Source organism: Lucilia sericata, unplaced genomic scaffold, assembly GCF_015586225.1.
Source record: "Lucilia sericata isolate MDLA Ls3-8-SP2 unplaced genomic scaffold, ASM1558622v1 Contig000045F_arrow, whole genome shotgun sequence".
Taxonomy (NCBI): Eukaryota; Metazoa; Arthropoda; class Insecta; order Diptera; family Calliphoridae; genus Lucilia; species Lucilia sericata.
This window is the reverse complement of record NW_023994083.1, coordinates 861,686-884,385: the sequence shown is the minus strand read 5'-3', so window position 1 is coordinate 884,385 and position 22,700 is coordinate 861,686. Positions and strand designations below refer to the sequence as shown.

The 22,700-nt window shown below is 26.4% G+C and overlaps 2 protein-coding genes across 2 annotated transcripts in view; one reads left to right on the top strand and one right to left on the bottom strand.

The window, feature by feature from the left end:
- Window positions 1-12,606, top strand: part of LOC119615002 (putative odorant receptor 85e) — a 206,978-nt gene extending 194,372 nt beyond the window's left edge. Inside the window, exon 7 of the mRNA XM_037971090.1 lies at window positions 12,504-12,606. The gene's annotated coding sequence lies outside the window, so the exon portion shown is untranslated. The remainder of the gene's footprint in view (window positions 1-12,503) is intronic.
- On the bottom strand, window positions 4,833-21,779 carry LOC119614972 (GATA zinc finger domain-containing protein 7). Its single transcript, XM_037971062.1, has 5 exons — window positions 21,381-21,779; window positions 16,711-17,112; window positions 12,490-12,602; window positions 8,552-8,723; window positions 4,833-7,544 (listed from the first exon to the last, which is right to left on the bottom strand). Exons 2-5 carry the CDS (start codon window positions 16,906-16,908, stop codon window positions 5,922-5,924), a joined length of 2,106 nt encoding a protein of 701 aa, XP_037826990.1. The 5' UTR covers window positions 16,909-17,112; window positions 21,381-21,779; the 3' UTR covers window positions 4,833-5,921.
- Between the last annotated feature and the right edge of the window lie 921 nt (window positions 21,780-22,700).

The following is a 22,700-nucleotide window of genomic DNA, read 5'->3' as shown; positions in this document are numbered from 1 at the left end:
GTAGTAATATAAAACATTATTAATAAGACGTTATTAGACTACTAATGTAATAAGGACGATATGTAGTAGTCATTGAAAAATATTATATAAATTAGTATGTGAGTATTCACAATTGAAAGTCATTACCAATTTTTTGCTGGGAATTTTATTGATCTAAAAGTTTTTTTTCAATATTAGTTTCGCTCGAAACTTAACTTTTTGACAATTAATCAAACGGTATTAACTTATACAATAATGATTCATATGAGCGACAAAATATTAAATAATGACACAATTGTAGAGACAAATTAAATACATTCGTACGTAATAAATTAGAATAGTAAAGTACATAAATTTTTGTCCATAAATTAAAAAGAATTGGTTTGTTTTATTTTTGTTTGTTTCAATTTATCGAAGAGAACTAGACAAAAAACTGAAAACGAAAAATCTAATTCTAGTATCAAACTTATTTCAGTATAATTTATTGCCACCCCATATAAATGATTACTAAAGTTTCTGAAAACGCTTTCTCCAATGTTTAAGAACTAATAACATTATTTATATTTGAAACCTTCGAGGAAAAAAACTAGTTCTAGAACGAGTGCAAAGAGTACCACTTAAGATTCTTAAACAATAAAATTGTCGCCATTACTTCTGGAACAGGTTCCTCGGAACACTGTTGTGGTTCGAAAATACTTCTAAAGAGTATTCAAGGAACTAGTTCTTTGACACTAGTTACACCGTCCGACACTCAAAATTAGACACGAACTGGATTAATATACATACGTCTGAAACTATAAATTTAATGGAGAAAAACTGCGTTTTAAGTTTTTCATTTCGTGATCCTGTGTCCTTTTTGAGGGATTTCAAAGTTTTAAAATGTACATTTTTCAAAAAATATTTTAAAATACTTCTACTGATCAGTAGTATTTTAAATATTTTTTAAAAAATTTACTTTTTAAAACTTTAGAGTCTTTTAAAAAGGACACAAGATCACGAAATGAAAAACTAGAAACGCAGTTTTTCTCCATTAAATTTATAGTTGCAGACGTATATCATCCGGTTCGTGTCTAACGAAATTTTTCTCATTTTGTTGGACGATGTTATACATTGGTACTTCATAGGGTTGTCATTCGAATAAAAATTATTTGATTAATAGAGGAAAAAAATTACTTTTTTTTGAACGAATAAAAAATTTTAATTTAGAATATAGAATAATTCAAACAATTTTTGTCGATTAATCGAATATTCGAATAATATTTTAATGTTCCTTTTTACGAATATTTTATTATAGTATTAAATAAAGAATCACTTTTATATTTTGTAAAACAAATACTAAATCTAAAGAACTAATTCTTGTAATATTCGGAAGCACCTTTCAGTAGAACGGTAGATATATATTTTTTTCGCATAGTGTTATTCACTTCTATTAATATTTTATTAAATTATTCGAATAAATAAATCTATTAGTCATTCGTTATAAAATTTGAATAATTTTCAAAATTTGATCGACTACTCGAATGAAAAAATATAGTAAATTTTTATTCGAATAATTTTAAACACGAATAATTGACAACCATAGTACCACACTAGTTCGGTGGATCGCATACTAGTTCCGAAACAACTTTTTGAATCATGATTCATGAATGTTTGGTACTAGGTTTCTTTGGCACTGTATAGAACCCTTAGGAAGGAACGTTTAGGGGATGAGATAGGTAAAAAGGGGTAAAAGTTGGTTTATTTAAAAAATTGGTGTTGGTGCTTCACGGTTTTAATTCCATATTACCAAAAGTCCTTATACAATAACACGTATGTCAAAAATTCGCCAAAAATAGTTTTATTTTTTTTTGATTTGGGAGATATAAAAAAAATAATATAAATATAAAAACTATAATTATTATTATTATTTGAAATCTTAGTAAGCATGAAAAAGACGTTTTTTATAATAAAATTTCAGTTTTATTTATTTTTTTTCTTATGAAGTTTATATATTTATAGTAATTGTTGATTTTACATTATTTAATGTTTTCTTATTTAAAGTATTGTTTAGTTTGTCTTTCATTATCTTAGTTATTTGTATAATATTGAATTGCTTTTGTATTTCTCCAGCACTCTCTAAGTACATACATATGTATAATTTTCTTCTCTTATATCGTCTTAATAGTTGTTTATTCTTTTTTTATGAAAAAAATAAATTTTATCTACTTTTTTACTAAAATTAGTTGTTGATTCAATTAAGTTTTATTTGAATTCATGGAATTGCTCAGTATTAAAAATATAAATTCGATTTAATCGTTTCATTATTAAATATTTTTGTTATATTAGTTTTCAGAATCAACGCGGAAATGGTCTTAAACTGTCAAGAGACCATAAATTATATAAGAAATATATGTATTTATGTATTAAAGAGAGAAAAAAGTTTATTTAGTTTATAAAAGTAAAGATTTATAATGTATTTTATTTCTCTGATATGATTCATACCTTGTGCTTTATACTTTATTTATAAAACAAATTCTAATATTTATTTTTTAGACGTAAAAATGGCAGAGAAATTTAGGGTAGGACATCTGTAAGTGTAAGGAATACCAATTACTTTTTCGTTACTCATACGCCACCATTCGATTGCTTTGTTTAATATTTCGCTTAAAATGTTTAAAGTCTAAAGGAGGTTTTGATTATAGCAATTATAAAGGGTCTTAGGAAAGACATTTTTTTAATATTTGTATGTTCTTTAATACAATTTAATGAATTAAACGCTATCTGATACTCTATGAAAATTTTCTTATTTTTTATTCCTGCTTTTTGTGTTTTTTGTTTGTTTAACTCGCAAATATGTCTATTATATAATTATTTTTTTAATTTTGTTGTTTACAAGTATTTGTTTCTATAACATGACGACACAATATTCATGATTGTTCAGATGCAACAGACACTTTTTTGTTTAAGAAAAGTAAACCAAAAACATTTTTTTAATAACAAAAAATTTTTTCTAAGAAAGCAAATACAAAAATCATTGATGTGATCATTAAAATATAAACATTATTGTAGTTTGTTTGTTATTTGTTCTTTTAAAATTATTAAATCGGTTTAGCAGCTAATATAATATTATTAATTTTGATCTTGTTTATTGCTACCATTCATACTTAAGTAAAAATGTATTTTATTTAAAAATTTATTTATTTATTTAGTTAATTGTTACTCGTTAAGTTATAGGATTCATTGAATGTGCTCATTGAAGTTCTGGAGTAGGGGATAAGGGGAAGACTTGGGAGGGATGCCAATTAAATATTAGAGAAAATATTGATTTTATTGTTTAAAACTAATATAGTATTCAATAAAATGTACGTATTATGTATATTAAAGTTAAAGAATTCATGCTATATTACACTGGTTTACAACCTAAATAGAGTTTTTATTATACTATATTAATTTTTCAGGATTTCCACCATCACTCACATGAGTTTCGTTTTACAATTTGTATTGCATTGTGATTTGTACATTAAGTAGTATAAAGTTATGAAGAGATTTATTGACAAAATATTTGTATAATAAGTAATCAGAAAATTAGAACAGAGTTAAGTGATATTCCTATTAATGTAATGAATATTATTATTATTTTTATTATTATTGAATTAAATAATAGTTAACAGTCTTTAGGAAGCCTTATATATTTATTAGTTAGTTTGTAATTATTAAATGTAAAAAAAATAATGATTTATTAAAAAATAAACTTCACAACGTTTATAAAATAAGTAATGTTTTTTTATACAGGTGATATGTCTTGTAGAATGATTATCGTTTTAGTGCTACTGCCTTAAAATATGCTTTGGAAATAGTTCAAGTAAATATATAATTGGAAAAGTGATCTGTTGTTAACATAAGTATGTGAAACCCATTTTAAATCCATAAGACCTGTTACTAACAGAAACAGTGCATACAAATCGCTCTTTAACTACAAAGCTGGCATAAATAAAAAACACCGACGATTTTAAATGTTCTTCATAATCAAATTAGAAATGAAAAGTGTGCCTTTGTTCTGTATTTTTCGAATCGAGCAGTCTCATTCGAATAATTTTCAAACTAAACAGATGTTTAAACAAAACGTTTATATTTTGACGAATCGAATTAAATTGTTACTTACTAAATATTTGTGAAAAAATTACGGTGCATTCGACATTTGCGCTGGACTTTATAATTCGAATCCAGATTTATGACAGTTTTGTAGTAAATGAGCGTTACGTTTAGTTAATTAAATTAGAAAATTATGTTTTATTGTTGGCTTCTTTAGAATATTATAGTCTCAAAGTATCTGAACCTTTCAAAAACAATCTAATATTTTTTTTTAACAAAAAAAAAAAAATATATGTATACAATTTCTTCTACGCCATCTATGTATATTAGAGGTGTTCAAAAAATATTGATTTTGGTCAGATGGTTTTTATCTATTTTGTTTATAGGTGTCTTAATCTTACTTGTGTAAAACTTTAGTCAAATAAGATTATTTTCTCATTTATTTGCATGTACAAGTGATATAAACAAACACATATGTATATATATATATATGTATGTGAGTAAAATATTAATTAATTAGTCGTTTTGACTAAATGGAAAGAAAGGGAAATTTTTCCAATTTTTACTTGAATGTGTTATTTTTGAATTAATCAAAAAAGTCCTATTATTTACCGAATGTAACAATTTTTAATAAAAAAAAAAAATTACACAATTAAGTTTTAGACGCTAATAAAGAAATTACGACCTATCTGAGCAAAATCGATATTTTTTTGGACACCTCTATTGTGCATATTAATAACAGAATTATATTAATAACAGAATAATATTAATAACAGAATAAAAATTTCTAATTGCAAGTTCATTGTGACAACAAAATATCTATGCTCACTACTATTTCTAAAAGTTGTTATTTATCGCTAATTGTTTTAGTATGTCTACACCTTTGCCACCCATAGCAAGTATTATTTTCTTTGAGTGTAAAACACGTTAAGAATTGAATAAATGTATTGTTTAGGTTGAACATTTTGTGGATTATCGAGTAATGGGAATAATAATTTTCCATTGTCACAACGAAATTGATTAAAATAAAAACAAATAACCTTTTTTTAATTTTTTCATTCAGAAATAATTTTTTTCTGACTTTTTATTTTTGTCGAGTTTTTATCCTGTGTGTTTTAAAATAAATAATCATTGTAAATAAAGTAACAACGTTAAAAATAGTATACAATTTTACACAAAATTATTATTAATATAATAATAAGAAATGGTAATCTAGGAAATTTAAAACAAAAATAAAATTCTACAAAGTTAACAATCACATTCAGTAGGTTTGATGGAACTCAAACTTATACTTAAATAGTAAAATAATACAAAAAAAAAAGTAATAAAATAAAAAAAAAAATTAAATATTTACACTTAAGTTGACATAATGAGAAGGAAATATGATGGGAAATGAAACTTATGACTAAAACAATAACAAAGATAGATATACTTAATAGATTTGTATTTGGACTAAATGTTATTGCTTAATAGTTTTCTTTATACTTGGAGTAGTTTAGTTAATTTTTATTTGTTGAAAATACTTGTAGATATATTTAGTAGTGGAACAAGTATTGTTTATATGTTTACGTTACTTACATATGTATAATATGCCCCAGTAATCGTACAAATATATTCAAAGCTCTTTTCGTTATTTACATATATTAACTTAAATTAATTAATTTGGTTTAATAATATTTACAGCTATTTACTTATGTTTATTATCTAAGTACTCTAATGATACGTTGGATTCGGTTTCTTTTCAATGTTTTGGGATAAACTTAGTTTCTAGATTTGACTATATTTTGGGGAAAGGATAATAAGTCTACTGAGTTGTTTTGGGCAGCAACATTTTTTTAAAATGTGCTACCACTGTCAGTTCTACTGTACTCTCACGCCTGTACCAGTTCGTTATTGTTTTGAGATTGTAAGCCAGTGCTCGAAGAGGAGGATGTATTTTCAAGGGTTGAGGTGATAGTGGACGAACAACTGTTGTTATTGGGACTAGAAGCCCCAGTTGTTGTGGAAGTCGAATGCACGGATGGTTTGTTGGTATTTGGCAGCATATTCATAGAATTTGTATTTGCAGATTTCTTTTTGTTCCATGAAAAGCTTAAAGCATTAGCTAGTTTGCTTGGTGGCTTTTGCGTGGGTGCAGGTGGCGCTGGAGGTATTGGCATAGCAATGTCATAATCTTGTCGTCCTATTGATGAGGCTGGTGTATGGTGACTGTAGCCAGAGTCTGAACCGAAACTGGAATCACCATGACCATAAAGTGACGTTGAGTTTTGGTATGTTTGCGAGGCAGGATGATGGTGGTGATGCTGTCTGTAGGATGATAAGCTTCCCGAACTATATTCAGGCATGATGTAGGTTGGGTATGCCGCAGTGGGTACACGTTGCTGTATGCCATTTGTTGAATTACATGATTCATAGTGGTAGTTGTGGTGATAAACGGGATCTGCGTAACCGTATGCTGGTTCCACAGGATCCAGTGGTGCGGCCACACGACCTCTTCTTCTATCCATAGACCTAGGATTTGTTCTAGCCCGCATAGAAGCGGTTAGTAAGCCATTTGCAGCATTTCCGCCATAGTAGTGTTGGGGATATCTTGCACTACTAGGATACTGAATTCTTTCGCGAAATATAGTAGCTACTGCTGGATTTGATGAGTTTTTCAGTTGAATATTGATGCGATTTCTCCTTTCAACTTCACTTTCGATAGTATTGTAAAAATGAGGCACAGGATGAACATTGGGATTCCTATTGTTGTTTTGATTATGCATGTGATGCAGGCTATGGTGATAACTTTGTGGGTGTGGGTAATTAAGAGCAGGTTGTTGTCGTTGTTGGTGGTGTTGATATCCCAATGCCATAAGGTTGCTGGTATTATCATACATTTGTTGCATGGGGGTAAGATCACCAACCTCCGCTGTAGAAGTTGAGGTATTTAAGTCTTCAGCAGGTGGAATTCTGCGATCATTCTTTGATTTGACTCCATTTGCTGAAATTTTTCGGCCACTATTATTTCGCAGCATTCCAGATAAAAGTGATGCAGTTCCACTTCTGGATGTCGCAGTTACAGCGCCAACAGTGCTATTAGTTGAATTTGTGTTATTATTATGAGATGAACTAGATGAGGCTGCAGTGGCTGTAGAAGCGTCTTGTGTGGACGAAGCGGAAGACAAAACACTGTGACGCTCCGGACCATTGGTACTTGTTGCAGTGTTGGCTTCAATTTTGTCTTGAACCGCTGGGGTATTTGTGGCATTGGTATCTGTGGATTTGTTGAAGGAACGCTCTCCAGGCAATGAGAGTTCGTCCTCAGCAAAATCATCATCAGAATGCATGGGTGGATCACTTTCACCATCTGAATCATGGCTGGGTCCCAATTCTTCGTATACGTTGTCATTTGAACGATATGGATCGGGCCCTGGAGAATTACTGACCAAAAATGGTGGTGATCTGGTCATAGGATAACCGCTTGGATAATGTATGCCTTTACCGTGTAACAACTAAAAAAAGAACAAAATACACATAAATAAATAATTGGAAAATAAGTGGGACACTTTAATCAAAACCTATTTTATCTGTCATTCCCATATACATATGTATATACAGAATATCCATACATTTGTATATATTCGTATATTCAAAGATACTTATTTTCAATACATTCATTGAAACACAGTTTAAAACGCCATTATGTGTTTTAAATGTTGTATGTGTTTTGTAAAGTCTGGTTATTTCTGGTTATTTAAATGTTCAACAAAATAATCGATGGGCATTTATGGTTAATGTGCTTAGAAAATATATTAGAAATACTGTATTTTTCGATGTCGAGTGAAATATGATACCAATTACACACTTTTAATATTTTGAAAACAATAATAACTTTTTTATTTGTGTTTTATGTTATTGTTATACCAACAGAAATGTTTGCAATACAAAAAGGGATCACGACACCATATTCAGAAATTTCTGGATAAAAATATTGTTTATCAGAAAATTAATTATTTTAATTCAAAAGGGATAGAAATGTAAACAAAAGGAACTTAACACGCATATAATAAACATGACAATTATGAGCATCATTGGCACATTAATAATGTCAAAAATACGGAAGATACCGACAGGAATGATGACGACTTGACATTAAGCAAGGTTAAATAAAGTAAAAAATGAAGAGCTTTTTCGGAAATAAAACTGTCAACACAATAAAATATAACACAAAACCATTCTTTTCATTCTTTGCATTGAAAAAAGGCATTCATTCTTATGCGGACGAATGTGTGTGTATGCATGAGTTGAGTTTACGACTAGAGAAAGAAAGAAATCTTATACCTCTCAAATGAAATACATAGTTTTGAATTTCACTACAATCAGCAATGTTAAAAAAGGAAACCCAGGAAATATAAGGAGAAAACAAAAGCCTCTGAATAGCATGAATGACAGAACATTTTATGTATTTGACAATTATTTTGACATCGAAGTGTCGTAATGTTATAAGTGGAACACTTACCTCAACATTGTGATGATGTCTCATTACTAGGGGTCGATGGTGACCCAAATGAGCATCCGGATCTTCATATGTTACTGAGTGTCCAGAAGCCAATGCTGACAATGCTCCAGATATATGTGGACCTCTGGTGGGTGTTTTGCAGGGTAACAAATTTTGCACTTTTCGTTTGTTTCTATAAATAAAAAAAGAATAAACAAATTAAATATTTTAAACTTTAATAGAAAAGGAGACGTAATTTCCATTACTTCATCTTCGTCATGTTGCAAATAAGCTCAATTTGAAAAGTTTACTTAGCAAGAAATAAAATACCTAATAGTCTCCTATTATTCAATGTCGTTTCTTAATCATTGTGTTAAGATAAAACACTAGACATGTAGTACCACACTTCTGATATTGTTGCCACAACCAAACCCATAGTAGTTACATCTGTATGTATTTACAACATCTTTACTAGAATCCCATAATATGATAGACATTATTTGTCCTTTGTAAGATGATGTTCATTTGTTTTAAGCATCATTACTACTTCATAGACTAGACTCTTATTATAAAGCTACAAATACACCAGCAGCAACAAAATGGTTTTGGCATCAGAAGTAGCATCAACCGAAAGGAACGAGTAGAGGAAAGCGATGAAGTCAAAAAGATAAATCGATTTCTAATGTTTAATATTTGCTTAACATTTTAAAAGTATGTTTCGTGATGATTTTGTTGATGTTGTTTAGATGCTTCGTGTTAGTCTTGTTGATTTAAAGTAAATAAAATAATTTATTTTTTAACTTATAGAGTTATTTATAGCGAAACAAATTTTTTAAATAAAATATACTTTTCTAATAATGATAATTATTTTACTTCGAATTTTAAAATAAAAATTCTTACAAAATGCCACAAATCCTTATTAAATTTTAACCTTGGAACCATTACTCTCTGTATGATTGTCTGTCTGGGTGGTACTCGGTAGACATGTTTATTCTTACTGTTTCTGTCAATCGGTTAGTCACTTTATTTTAAATTCTTCGGCTTTTGTTTTACTTTTCTCTGTTAGACATTTATGAAATGAAATAAGCTATTTATGTATGTATGTGTATTTATATACTCATGTATATGTGTGTATGGATATGTATTCATGTAAATGTATTAAAAATTAAACATGCCAAGAAGTAGGCTTCAAAACGACATGACATGAAAAATTATAACATCCTTTTCCTTTTTTGTGTTCCTTTAATTTCGTCACAAAAGAGTAAAAAGTGGCAACTGCTTTAAAAGTTTTCCTTTTTCATAATGAGCCATGGAAATGACTGACATTTACAAGATGGATCTGATCATAAGAACAATACTTATGTATATGAATATGTGCGTATATTTAAGAGAAACAAATTAACGCCAAATTATGTTGTGGCGGTTTACCGTGATAATAAAGGAAGGCTTTAGGAAATGTTTATGAAATTAAGGAAATTAATTGTTTACATCTAAGGGAAGTGTTGATTGTCTTATGTACATATGCATATACATATGTGTATATGTATATTATCATAAAGATATGATAATAAATTAAATACTTGTGGGGTTTTTAAAACAGTTTTTTATTTGCAATTATGCCTCTATAAATTTACAGCTTCAATAACCCATAATAAACCCTTTTATGTACTCTTATTTATCACGGTGAGAGTATTCGAAACACATTTAAAGTTATATCGACAATACGTTCATAAATGTGTAAACATATGCTTTTGAGCATACAAATAAATATAAATACTACTCTATAAATTATAATTTATATAAATTTCGATTGATAATACTCAAGGGTATAATATTATTGTTTAAATGCTGTGCTTTGTTGTTGCTGATATTGTTATTATTTCTTCGATGGCAACATGAAGACGATGGAAAAAGTAGCAAATATGATTTCAAAATTTTCTTTAAATCTATTGATAACTTATAAATGTACATTTGAATACTTTGGCGCGGTCTCAAATTACTATTTTTCGCTTTTAGCCATTAATATTATTAATAATCTAGTTAACATATATTTTTATGGTAATTTAACAATAACATCAATTTATTTTTGAACACCAACAACACAAATGCATACATATGTATATGGACACACTTTTCAAGTCTAGTACTAAAACATGTATAGGTGGGTTTTTGTTGACAACTATTCTCAACATGATAAACAAAAAATAAAAAATGTAGAAAAATTAAACATTTTATAACCATAATGTGTTGGCATCTAATTAGCATAATTTGAAATGCAACATTTCCACGTTTATGTGAATGCATGTAAGCAAGTGTGTACATATTCATCGTTTTATTTATCTTCAATATTAATTTAAAGTTTATGTTAATTATAGATTAAAATAAAAGGGAAATGATAAATTATACGATTTTGTACATTTATTTTTTCACATTTAAATTGTGTGATTTTTGAAATAATAATTATTTTAAAAATATATGTATGTATAATAACTACTCATACTACAAATATTCTAAGTGTATTTGGCTTCATACATATATGTATATGTATCTACGTATGTATGTGTGTGTGAATAAGTTTTGATTTTGTTGTAAATTTTGTAAATAAACAATACACATACCACCAAGCAGGAAAAACATTGTAATATTTTAATACATTGACACTATTTATAAATAAATAAAATCTATTTTAAAACAATTTATCAAAAACCCAGAAAAAATCTTTACTTTTTCGTTTAAAACAAAATGAAAAAGGTAAAACTTAAATTTTGATTTGCTTTTTCAGGTATTTCTGATATAGGATTTCTTTATCCAAACACACTTAATGATTGTGTTTGCTAAAGCGCTCTTATATTCTATGATGAATGTTTGTACGATAATGTAAAAAAGATGTGAAACCATTATCATTCATAAGAAGTTTGCTTTATCTATTGGTATCTACAATTATATTTTGTGCAAGTATATCAACAAAATATTGTATATAATAAATATACTTATAAAATTTCGAAGAGATTTATTGATTGCTGTATATTATTATAGGACTAGACCAATTTAAATTATCCCTAGAAATTATAATATCTAAACTTAGAATTCAGGCCTACATTTGCACAGGTACATGAATCTATGAACTTTGAGATGTATAAATGCTGCAAATAAAATGATGATCTTAAAGAACCCCTTGTACTATATAGAGTAAACTTTTCCGCCACACTTTTGCTCTAAAGGGAAAGTTATACTCATAAATAAAATTAAATGTTATTTTATTTATATGGTCTTATGTTAACAAGACATCTAAACAAATATCTAAATACGAATGTTTGTGTGTAAATATATAAAGCCCAAAGGTTATTTACACATACATTGTTTTCTTGTGCGTGTAAAAGAAATATTACTATTATTATTTTTATGTTGTTTTCTTCTGTTGTTATTGTTGTTGTTTAGCCAATGAAATTCATATAAATAAATATAAACAGAAATAGAAACATAAACAAAAACTAACCAAAATTTATTAGAATGCGAAAGATTGCATAGAATTAACTTAAAAGAAATATACAACATATCAATGCTTTTAATATTATATACACTATAGTATATATAAACACATACATACATAGTATGTATATACGAATGTACATCTTGTACTCGAAACACAAAATACATAAATATGTAAATTGTTTAAAAATGTTTACAATAATTGAATAGATTTCGAAATATTTTTCTTTTTGTAATTGAGAGCATTTATATGTGTATTTATTATTTTTAGCTTTTTTATATTTTAAGGACAATAAAATAAAAAAAATATTGTAGTCATTAATTGTTAAGCCTTTCTTATAGGGTTTCCCAACCTATCTATATTTTTTCTTGGAATACTTTTAGTAACTATTTTCGCAACAATATGAGATGTTTATAATGCATATGTACATATTAAAAATATTTTAAAAATTGTTTTAAACTTTACTTACTTCCATACAAAAAGTGATGATATTAAAACAACTAAAACCAGGAGCAAGGAAAACACGGCTATCATGGCGGACGTTTGTAATGATTGGCTGCTATAAAGACTGGCATCAAGGATCTGCAAAAAGATAAAAACATAAAAATAATGTTTTGTTATACTATATTAAAATGATTTTTAATTTTTTGTTGTCAAAAAATAAATTTATAAACATGACCTTCTTAATTTTATATACATATGTATATAAAATTTTTTTGTTCTGTTTTATAGTCAACAAAAACAAGACACTTTTTTATTTATAATGTTTAATGATGTTGCAACCAAAGGTCACCAGGGAAAAGCTATAAATTTATACGAAAATTAAATATACATAGTTTGAATTTTGTGTATTTAAAAAAATAGCTTAGTTATTGTAATTTAGAAACGATTTTTCTTTTTGTATTTGAAATCTAAAATATAAATAAAAATTATTAATTTCATAATACTTAATAAAATTGATTTATTTGTTTTTAATATAAAAAGCTCGACTTGAAATTCATTAAAAAATCGAAATTATTCCTCATTACAAAAAATTGTTATCAGTAAAATTTGAAAGTAAGTGGATGTGGTCGTTTATTATTATGAAAACCATGATCAAAACCGCGTCTGATGTTTAGTAATTAATCATTTTTGTTTCAATGTTTTTCGTTTTCATAGTGTTTTATAAATGTTTATTTTAGTTATGGAGACACAGTTAAATAAACAAATATCAATTCATGCATTTGGAATTTGTTTTCATTTTGATAACAATTTAATCGATCATATTCCAGTTTTTGGAACAAATAAAGAAAAATATATATGTACATATAAATACATTCAATACAAATCGAGGCTATACAAATAAAACTGGTAGAATTTTAATGTTTGATTAATTTTAAATTGGGCGAAAAAGGGTACGTATGTATACATACACACACTCACTTATTTTCGTTTATACCTAAATATATAAATGTAGGACGAGAACTTATTTGTAAAATATGGCAATGGTTGGCTACTGGTTGTGTCCATGCATCATGCATGAATGTTTAAATAAATGAATGAATGACGAAAATCAATTGTAAACATATTCGTTCCCATTTCGCGTCTTTCATTCCTCTGTTTGCTCAACTTATCAGTTAAAGATATAAAAGCGTAACAGAAACACATACATACATTCAGTTAAATATTGGTTTTATTACCTTTCTGATTTCATATGTGTATGATTAAAAGATTATTGTTATTATTTTCGATCGAATATATAGTATGTATGTAGTTTAATTTTAAAAGAATGGAATTTTTCTAGTTGTTTACATGAGTTTGAAAATTTGTATCACAACTGTCACCGCTAAAGAAATATTTTCCTGTTGTTATTGGCTACCGTTAGAAAATTGATAAGCTTAAGTAAATATGAATGAATACTACCTATTGACACATACATACATATATACATACTTGAATATTTACACTTGGCTATTATTACTTACATTAAATTTGTACTTATTCCAACACTTTCTAATATTTCCTTATTAGTGTATATTTTTCTTTATCATATCGTAATTAAAATCTAAAATGCCAGTAGTCATTTATTATTATTATTGTGATAACAGTATTTCTATAATATAACGGTAATAAATCAAACACTTTTGAAATCCATTTAATTTTTCTTCGAAGCTTATAAATGTTCTGCTCGTAAAATCGTGTTCTAATTCGTCAAATGTTTTTCATCTTTCCTTACTTTTTAACTTAAGGGCTTTCTTCCGAGCTTGCAAAAGATCTACTTGGAATAGTTAAAGAACAAAAATGGGGTTTTGACGAGTTTAAGTAAAACAGCTTGCAAGAGAGTACAATCAAGTGAAAAAGTTCTTCGACAAATAATTATGTTTTATTATTAGATATTTTTTAGATTAATTGTTAACAAAAGAAATTTTAAACATCTTTCGTTGCTTTTTTAGCATATATATGTAACTGCGCTTGGGAGATTATTTATATTATAATATTTTATAAATAAATAAATAAGTAATAGGATTTAAAATTTTAATAAATTAAATTTGGTGTAATTTTAAACCTCTTGTTTAAACAACATTAATACTCGTACTGTGCCCTTAGAAAAGCCCACATTTTTCAATCTCTATTTTTACTATTAAAACTTTATCATAAGAAGTTTAAAAATTAAAACTTTTTATTTGGCTTAAAGAATAATCCTCAAACACATACAAACACACAAATATTTACCTACGTATAAAAATATTAGTTTTTCATAAATACGTTTTTTATAAAAATAAAAAAAAGAGCGAACACTATTGTCACATCATTTTCGTTTATTTTTGCCGTTTTTATTTATAGAATATTTCTTTGCACATGTAAGTATGAACATTTGTATCCTTTTTATTGTTCCCTTTAAAATGTAAGAGTATTTGTTAAAGGATTTTCAAGACAAAAAAAAAAAAAAATAAAAAAATAAACTAAAGAATAAGTGAATGAAGAAAGCAAAATAAATATGTATGTATGTGTTTAGTATGTTTAAGAAAAATAAAAATGAATAAATGTTTATATCAAGTGTTGATCTGTGTGTGTGTTAAATATATGTATTTGTCATGTGAAAAACATCATAGTCATGATAGATTTCAAGTCATTCTTCGCAAATAAATAGAAAGAAAAATAAATTAAATTGTAAACGTAAAAATATGATGCTACAGTAATAACGATTCCTTCGAAAATAAATGAAAAAAATATAGGATTTGGTTTTGTTTTAAATAAACTTATGTAATAATAGTATTTACTATATTCTATATGAATGTAGTTTATAGATGTATTAGACTAAAATATAAAAAAAGTATTTAGACTTAAAAAGTTTTGATTTTTTTATTCTCTCTTAAATAAGCTTATTTGAATTTGAGAATCCCATAGGATTTTTTAGTATATAAAAATTGTAGCAATCATTGATTTTTTTTTGATAAATTTCACTTTCGATTTCCCCTTGTAAATTTACTCTAGGGATATTAACTTTTCTTTTTTCCTACTCCACCTCAAAGTAGATAAAATAAATATTTGAAGCCTTTTGAATTTTGGGTCATGTTAAACAGGAAACATGTTATGTAAATAATAACCAATCAGTTGTTGTATTTTACTTTTAGTTTTACCTTTAACTTGTATTCATTTTAATAATAAAACTACATTTCAAGAAAATTTAAATGTATGTAAATGTGAATGTGATTTTAAAACCATTGTTACAGTAATAACACTTGATGACTTATTGAGAAGTTTTTTTAAATTTCCTTATAAATTTTTTGTTTTCAAATTTAAATTTCAAACTAATCCTAAATAAACATTAAAACCCAAAAAGTAATTTCTATTTTTTTACTTTTTTTTTAAATAAACACAATGTATTTAAGGTCTCAATTTTTTAACAGCTGTTGTTTTGAAAACTTTTGTCTTTTTCTTGTATTCAATTTTAGTTATTTATGAAAAGAAATGATTTTGCTAAACTTTTTGACATCAAATGTAAAAGATTTATTAACAGTTTGGGCAAGTGTATGTTGTGTATACAAATTCTATTATTCTATATATGTATGCATGTATGTACACATAGTTTTTGTTTAGAAGAAAATTTTCTTGACAAATATTAGTTAATATGACAGCTGTCAAATTTAAAATAAAAAATAAGACCCAAAGATTTATGATTACATTCTTTATATATTTATGATGAACGAAATTATTTAAATATGTATGTATGTTGCGTTTAAAAGTAAAAAGGATTTTAACGCATTCCAAAGAAAACTTGTTGATAAATATTTTAATAGGTAAATTCATATGTAGATATAATTACAAAATTCAACTGCTAGCAATACAGTTTTTTATCCCTTTTTTCATTAATTTAATTATACTTGACATTTAACAATCACAACAGATGTGTTGGTGATAATCAAAAATTATAAGGGTTTCTATTTATCATTATGATTGTTAGAAGTTTTATAAGGGTTTTTTCTCATTAATTTCTGGTAACACCATAAAAATACACTTTCGTACATAAATAAAACTATAAAATATTTTTACTTTTGTGTTATTGTTGCACCCGATTGCCCTAAAGCAATATAATACAAAAATATCGATTTGATAAATAATGTAATATTTATACATATGTATGTACGTACAGTGCTCAAAAGGGATAATTTTTCTGGGATAATTTATTTAATACTGTGTTTTTACTTACCGGTATTGCTTCGCACATATCGTTATCCCAAGCTTGTTGCGCTTTCAATGCCATCTCTTCTTCGTTGCAGTTGGTAGAAGCATCATAGGAAGCCATTGATGGTGGCCGTGGAGGTGGTGGTACCATGAATTTTGGTGGAGGACCCAAAGGACCACCACATTCATTACATTCAATAATATCGTCAAACATTTTCCACATTTGTAACAAAAAAATATTCAACGTAGGTCTTTTAGATCAAATTAAAATGAAAAAGCCGAATTTATTTTAAAATTAAAATAAACTAGGGTGGCGAAATAAAAAATAAAATTTTAAAAATAGTTTTTTAACAATTAAAGTTTTGTCATATTTTGATCATTTTTCTTGTTGTGTTTATTGTTTTTGGTTCGCTGATTTGGATGAATTCTGAAATGAGAAAAAGTAAGAAAATTCGAAACGTTTTAATAAATTTGCAATTTTTTATGTTATTTCAAATGTCAGCTGCTAATTGGGTTCCGGTGGATTCTCTAAGATACAATAGTCTATTTTAATAATCTGGTCATTTTAATCTTTGTTAAATTCACGTAGCACACATACACATGAATTATGAATTTACATACATACATATGTATGTATATGTGTGCTTGCCTATGTGCTTGAGCACATAAATATTTGGTTACATTTAATTTAATTTCTTCCGTTTTATGTTTTTTCTATATTTGTATCATTTTTGACCCATGAACAAAAGAAATTAATAAGATCTCATTATTATTCCTAACGCGTTTTAAAGTAGTTAACGAAAACAAATCTATAACACATGTTAATAGAAAAAGCAAAAATAAATGTTTGAAAATGTGGGAATCAATTTTATAGCATCTTAAAAAATTTGGTCTTTAGCTCTGATCAAAGAATAATAACTCAAACCCTAAATTTTATTTGTTAAAAAGCAAAACTAACGTGATTTCTACTAACTTTTTTAAGAGTACTTACTATACAATAACTTGAGTTCTTTTTTGAAGTTGTTGTTAATTTACAAAATTTTACGTAACCAATTTACATTTGCAGTTGCATTTAAGCCTCTCTGCAACATACATACACGTATGTATGTACAATTTGTCGGATAATTGACTCATTAATCGGTCTTAGTTTTTTGAGCTTTTTGCTTTTTAACGATTGCTCCTTTCACTACCATTGTCATATATAACTATAACATATGTATTTCAGACGATTTTAATACTGAATTGTTATTTGTGTAAAGTAAATAAAAACACTCCGAGTTTTTAATTTAAACAAGAACATTTTACAAAAAAATAACTAAATAAACAAACATTGAATTATAGTAAAGCGACTGAAATAAGAGATACGACGGACGAATAAAAAAATTAAACAACATCAAAAAAGAATGAAAAACTAAATCGATTTGTTTTTTAGATTAAGTCATGATGATGAGCACATTATGTGACTTTAAGCTCCCTTAGGAAGATTCAAAGTTCCACAATAAAGAAATACTTAAGATGAAATACAAAAAAATCCACACCAAGACGTTAATACTCTACTTAAAGAGTCCCCAAAATCATATAGAAAGATACACACAATAAAAAAACACAACTTGAGTCAAGACAAAATAATATACTGCAGACTGTCTACCCAAAATTAATCAATTTCAAAAGGTATACTTGATATCATGATGCTTCTTAACAAACGATTTAAACAAAAATAAAAATATTGTGTATAAAAGAGTAGGAGTAATAAAGAAACAGAAATAAAATATATGTATGTCGTATAAACGCAAAGAAATGAACTGATAAAAACTCGGAGAAAATGAAACCAATTAAGTAATTGCTAAAGCTATTTAAAAATGAATTTATATTCTTGAAGTTCAAGATAAAATTATATTTAAATAAAATTACAACTAAAATAAAAATCATTTCAATAGACTGTGTTTAAGAAGAGATTAAGAGCGACGAAAAACTTCTTTTCTATTCAACAGCTGCTTGTTAAAGTCAATTATTTATGATATAATTTCGAATAGTTTTAAGCAAATTTTCTTAAAATTTTTCTCCCAGCTGCTTGAAATTATGTAATGTTTTGTATTGTTCTATAGAGTTGTCATTTCATTTTAATTAAATCGTTTGTTTTTCATTTATTGTGGTCCTCCTCTGTTCAAAATTATTTCCGAGTACTTTAAATATAATAAATTTAAAACAATTATTTTTTCACTTACAACGAAAATAAGAAAACGAAGGTTTGTCGATAAAAAATTGATTTTTTAATTGTTTGCCAAGCAACCGAAACAACGGACAGGGGTAATAAATTTGAGACACCCTTAAAATTAGGATATCAATTTCCAATAAAATTAAATAATATAGATGTCTTTATTTTAACATTTTATTTAATTGGTAAATTGCCCTCTAAATGCAAAACCTAAAAATTACATTTCAGAGACATACACACTCACACCACTTTTTTTTTAAATTCGTTTATATTTTTACCTGAAGTTAAAATTATGTGTATATTTTGAAATATTAATGCTCAAAAGATGTCCTATAGATATAAAAAATATGCAGAGTTATTATTTTATTTAAATTTAAAGAGATAATAAATTCTAAAACAAAATCACGTTATTTTGCTTAAGATTTATGAAAATATTTAAAATTTAAATACCAAGAAATTGTCGGCACAAATCAATAAATAATAACGTAAATATTATTTTACAATAATTTCTATTTAAATTAAATTCTAAAGGAAACGCGTTTTGGTTCCCAGGCTATTTTAATAACTTCTTTGGGTTTCTTTCAGTCTATAAAATTATTAAAACTTCAAATTTATTAATAAAGTCATAATTTTACGTTTTTCTTCTTGTTTTTAGAATTGTCTGTCATTTTATTAACAACCAGCTCTGCATATTAATTCATTTCATTTTGGGGCCTTATAATCAAAAGGAAATTGTAAGTATCTGCTTTTTATGTTGTAGTATGAAATTATGTATTGGGAAAAGGTATCTGTTACAAGCACGTTTCATTTTAATATAAACCTGTCTGCTGAAAAACATAATACTACCTGTGTAAAGAAACCTACAAAACTGAATATGTATTTACACACATTCTACTAACAACATATCACATACAATAATCGTATTTTACATTTTTGGTTAATAGATAAAAATCTACGAAATACACATGTATGTTGTATGTATGTGTTAAAGTTGAAAACAAATCAAAGTTATGGGTGTGAATTTGTCTTTTTCGCTGTATAAATATAGAAATACCAGTATTTAAGATTAAGTTATTATGTTAGCTTTTTCAATTTTATAAGCCATATTATGAAATATTTATGAAATTTATACATATCTCATCTTATACAGATAAGTGTATTTGATAGAATGCTTTTAAACGATGACAATGCAACAAAATAGGTTAAGAGAGACTTCGATAAAGTAATTTCCTGCTAAATCTTAACGGAAAATCCTTTAGCAAGATCCTCTGTTAAGATGCACATACATATGTACGTAATTTGTTAAGGGCATAAACTTCAATTTAGTTCTCATTTCACTTTACTCCATATAATTGTAAATATATTTCTATAATTTTTTTAATATTTTCTGCAATTTATAGTCTGGAGGGAATGAAAGTTTTTAAAGCTTATAAATTACAATAATTTTTTATTTAACTTGTACATGTTTATTTAAGGATTAGCAGAGCTATTAAGCGGCTAAATTTAAAAGCAAAATAATAAATCCATAGAAACATCTCAAGACTTATTTCTCTTCTGCTAGATAGCAAAAGCACTTGTTGCTAAATAAATATAAAAAATACATATTTATTTATTTTCATGTCATTTCGTATTTTTATTTGCTTTGTATACATATATGTATGTGTATGTACATAAATTCAAAAAACCGACGTTTTCTTAAGTAATAATTTAAGCAAATTTACTTTGTTTTTAAAGAGATTGTAAAAAAAAGAAATAAAACAACCATTATTTATTATTATATATCTTAGTACTTGGCGAGACCAGCAGAATAAAAGAACGAAAAGAAGGCAAGTGAAGAGGAGGAGCATGATTGGTTGAATGGTTATTTGAGAGTGTTTTATGGCTTTAGCAAATATTGCATTTAGATGTCATAATTAAAATAAATAAAAAACAGTATTTAAGTTTTTTGTTTTGTTTTCTTAAATTCGAAAATGTTAAAATATTTGGACAAAAAATAAAAGTGAATAAATACATTTTATTATTTGGGTTAAATGAATTTGAATAGAAAGAAAGATGTTGTAATTTATATTAATATTTGCTTAACAATAAAAAATAATTCAAGATAAGGTCTTTACTAAATAAAAACATTTGTGAGGAGAAAAATAGCATCTAACAGTGCTATTTCTTAAAAGAGAACTCTATTTTGGTAAATTTAATATTTTTCAAATAAATTATGAAAGTTTTGACCAGTACTGTAATTTTCAACTTTAAATACAAAATGTATGCCAAAGTTTTTGAATATCTGAATTGTATTATTCATAATAAATATGGTACAAAGTGATAATGGAGGAGAAATGTTGTAAACAAACCCACATTAGTGATGATAACAAAACGAGACGCCAGAACTATTAAGCTAAGTAAACATACATACAAACACATAATACGTATTATGTATTTGTGGATTTTTTTGGTTTTTTTTTAATTTTAATAGTAGAACTTACATTTATTTTATCTTTTTGAGTTATAAATCCTTTATTAGATGCTGTCTTTGTGATGTGTGTTTCAAATCAAAAGAAGATGTGTAATCCAAATAATAAGAGTGTGTGTGGTTATGAGTATAATTTATGTTTCCTTTGATGATTTATAACTAAACACTTGCATTAACTTTGGTTTTGCACTATTTTCACATAATTTATTTTTCTTAATATTTAGATATTTATATTATTTTTACTTTTGAAATCGCTAATATATTTTCAAATTTTAATAACTATTTCTTTTGGTTTCGTAAATCCAATTTTTTATTTTTAGTATTTTAGTTTTTCACGTTATATGTGTTTTTCTTAAACTAGAACACGCTATTCACGCGTAGATACGTCTTTATCCGGCGACTTGCAGTCAGTAACTGTTTGTTAAACATTGACAAAACGAGAGTCATACAAACGACTGAAATTTCAACTCTAATATCACCCTACAATGCGGATTGCTTCTCCCAATAATTCCATACACTTACAAAACAAAATGTTTCCTGTGGATGCCAAGAAGTATTCATAGAACACTCATACGTATAAAACACTCACACACAAGCATAAGCCTGTTCGGTTTTTGTTTTATTACATCGCAGGTAGATTTTTAAAAGGAAAATTCATAAAAACTTATTGAATGAATGAATTTTGTTCCAAACCTAAACTAAAAGAGAGAAAAATCTTACTCTGAGTAAATTGACATATTTTAAAGGAGACAGGAAGAGAAACAGAGACAAAAAATACAAAAGAGAGTGCAAATCATTTGCTGTGAGAAAGTAAATTTTTATAATAAAGTTGTCTGAAAATGTTCAGATATTGAGAGCTGTTTAATTTATATAGTTCTCAAATGTTATTATTTTAAAATGTTCAAAGTAGAGTAGGATATAGAAAAGATTACTACTTGCGGTTGAAAAATAACAAGGTGTTGGCATCACCACTTTCATAATGTGTAATCAATTACAGTGATTATTAATATGTAATACTTATTACTGAAAATACAGCGAGAATTAAAAATACGAATAAAAAATAAATATATACTATGTATGTGTGTATGTACAACATTTACCTATTTTTTGTAAAAAACTTACTTCCTTACAAATATTTTTATAATTTTACGAAATGTTTGACAAATTAAATATTTTTAGTTATGAAGCTTTTTCCATATTTTAAGTAAAATTTTTATAATTCGTATGTATTATCTAGAGAAAAATTTATAGCAAATTTTTGTTTAGTTTTGATAAATACATACATATGTATATTGAAAACGTTATTGAAAACCCCAACATGTACTACTTAAAT